At 47.4% G+C, this 2,500-nt stretch overlaps 1 protein-coding gene across 1 annotated transcript in view; it reads left to right on the top strand.

Annotated features, from left to right (window-relative positions):
• The window catches only part of LOC138862871 (probable glutamate receptor), a 5,200-nt gene that overhangs the window by 23 nt on the left and 2,677 nt on the right, over positions 1-2,500 (top strand). Inside the window, exons 1-6 of the mRNA XM_070126054.1 lie at positions 1-61; positions 203-426; positions 615-743; positions 983-1,144; positions 1,231-1,321; positions 1,457-1,832. The exon at positions 1-61 is cut by the window's left edge and continues 23 nt beyond it. Coding sequence (XP_069982155.1) covers positions 1-61; positions 203-426; positions 615-743; positions 983-1,144; positions 1,231-1,321; positions 1,457-1,832 — 1,043 coding nt within the window. The remainder of the gene's footprint in view (positions 62-202; positions 427-614; positions 744-982; positions 1,145-1,230; positions 1,322-1,456; positions 1,833-2,500) is intronic.

Raw genomic sequence — 2,500 nt, 5'->3', positions numbered from 1 at the left:
AACATCAAACGGTTCTGACATCGACTCGCACCTTTCGCGGATCATCGAAGAAGCGAAAAAGGTGATTCACAGCTGATAAAAGATAACATATTATATCCATAAATAGAATAAAACATGTGATAATGCCAATTTTCAAAAGCACTATGACTCCATTTTTTATTTCTTTACATACATATTTCCGATAATATTTCTCTGTCCTCAGCTTCGCGAGTTATCCTGGTGCGTCAGTGTTGTCGTGGTAAGTGACGATCCGGTCGCTCTACTTACCTTCTCCGAGAGGTCGCTGGAAAGCCAGTTCATAGTGTGGTCTACGAGGCTTCTGGTCGTCACCCACCTGCGTCCGGGGGAGCTTAGTCGTCTCCATGAGTCTCTGTCCAAGATGAATGCTATGGTGATGACTCTTCGACACGAGCAGAAACATACTAGGTAGTGTATCGAACTTTTAAGTCGAGATGAAGTGCAGAAATTAAGTCATGTAAGATCTTGCTTGAAATTCATATCCGGTTGGACTCGAGTAGTTTCACGTAAGTTCAAGTACTTACATTGCATAACTGGGTAAGTACCCCTAGTAATAATCTTTTTTTTTTATTATTATTATTATCACTTTTCCACAGCTGCAGCTTCTATGTCCACATGCCGTACAGTCCAGCGGGGGAAGAGACGGTGCAAGTGGCCTCCTGGGACTCGGCTCACGGCCTCGTTCTCAGGGGACACTTGCCAGTTTTCCCGGAGAAATACTCCAGGTGAGGCGTTAATGTCATTGCAATATATACAGTATTGTTGACTGACAGACAGATAGCGCCAATGTTTCGACTGTCCCCTTGGGATCGTACACCCTTACGGTAAAATATCACATAGAAATATATTTTTTTGCTGGAAGCAAAGGTTGGCTCTCATATGCTATGTTTTTTATCATTATTATTATTTTTAAATGTAATTCTTAATGTACTTCTTTTACCACATGCGCAAATTCCATCCACAGGCTGAGGCACAGAGCAGAGATCGTGGTCGCCGCCGAGGAGTATCCGCCGCACGCCTTCGTGCTTCTGCTCGGGGGGCTCGACGGGCGCGGCCAGCCCCGGTTCACCATCACGGGGCCCATGGTCAAGCTGCTCGATATCCTGGCGACTTCCATGAATTTTACGTGAGTTTTCTCGAACCCGATGGATGATTGCTTTTGGAATTTCTTGAAGTGAATGTCTAGATCTAAAATGAACGCCAAACCGACAGATACACCTACGTCCGGCCGCCCGACGGGGCGTGGGGAGCGAAGCAGCCCGACGGTTCCTTCAGCGGCATGGTGGGCATGCTCTCGCGGAAGGTGAGGCTGCAGCTGCCCTGCGAGGCGGATTTCTATTCATTCTTATGATTTAATTAACAATAACGGTAATGAACATACAAATAATGGTAGTAAACTTTATGATGATGGCGACCCGACGAATCGCACCCGCCGCAGGAGGCGGACATCGGGCTGGGCCCCTTCGGCGTGAGTGCCAGCCGCGCCGAGGTCGTGGACTACACGGGCTTCATCGTGATCGACTACGCGAGGATCATCGGCGGGCGAGGGCGCGCCGAGGTCGACCCGTGGGGCTTCCTCCTGCCCCTGGCGCCGAAGGTGTGGCTGGGCGTGGCGGCCATGACGGCGCTGGCGATGGCGACGGCCGCGGTTCTCACGGGGCTGTCGGAGCGGTTCTCGCCCGGGCGGCGGTCGGCCGGCTTGTGCTTCAGCGTCGTCAGAGTGCTCCTGTTTCAAGGCGAGTGCGAGCTGCCCCACGTATATGTAAACACCGAATCAGCCTTTGCGATGAAAGCTGAACTAAACTATGCCCAAGGTCCGGACGATGCTTATCCTTCAATCCTCACTCAAATGAGCTGAACCATTTATGCATTTAGTTCTAATTGTCTAGCTCTCAGTCCACCTGCCCATCTAAAATAAGCATACAAAATCTCTCAGTGCCTTCTGTGACGCGTGAGAATTGCACATAGATAAAGGTACACACGTTCACGATTACCCGGCACCTCATCCAAAGGGGGCCTACACTTTATCTTCTTACTTAATTTGTGTCCATCACTTCATCTCTACATATCAAGCCACCTCTCTGTCTCATCACATCTGTCAAGCCATCTGTCTGTAAATTCATCTATATCTATCAATCTATTTATATATCTCTATTTATCAAGCCAACTCTCTCTATCAGTTCATCTGTTTATCTCTTCATTTCTATCTCTCAAGGCATCTATTTTTTTTCTCTCTCTTACTCTCAGACATGAAGGTGCTGCCCTTATCATTTCAGTGCTTTGTTTTTTTCATTCTCCTGAAGACTAACATATTTGCTTCATCTTCGTAGACTTACGAACTGCTGTTGCTTCATGGCTTTTAGGGGTGTGTGACTTCTGTCTTTCAAATAAGGCTTTTTTCCCCTTCATGCTGATATCTCATCTTACTTAATTTGTGCCTATCACTTCATCTCTATCTATCAAACCATCTATTTGCCTTTCT

This window comes from Penaeus vannamei, chromosome 10, assembly GCF_042767895.1.
Source record: "Penaeus vannamei isolate JL-2024 chromosome 10, ASM4276789v1, whole genome shotgun sequence".
In the NCBI taxonomy this organism is placed as follows: domain Eukaryota; kingdom Metazoa; phylum Arthropoda; class Malacostraca; order Decapoda; family Penaeidae; genus Penaeus; species Penaeus vannamei.
This window is presented reverse-complemented; position numbering and strand designations above follow the sequence as displayed.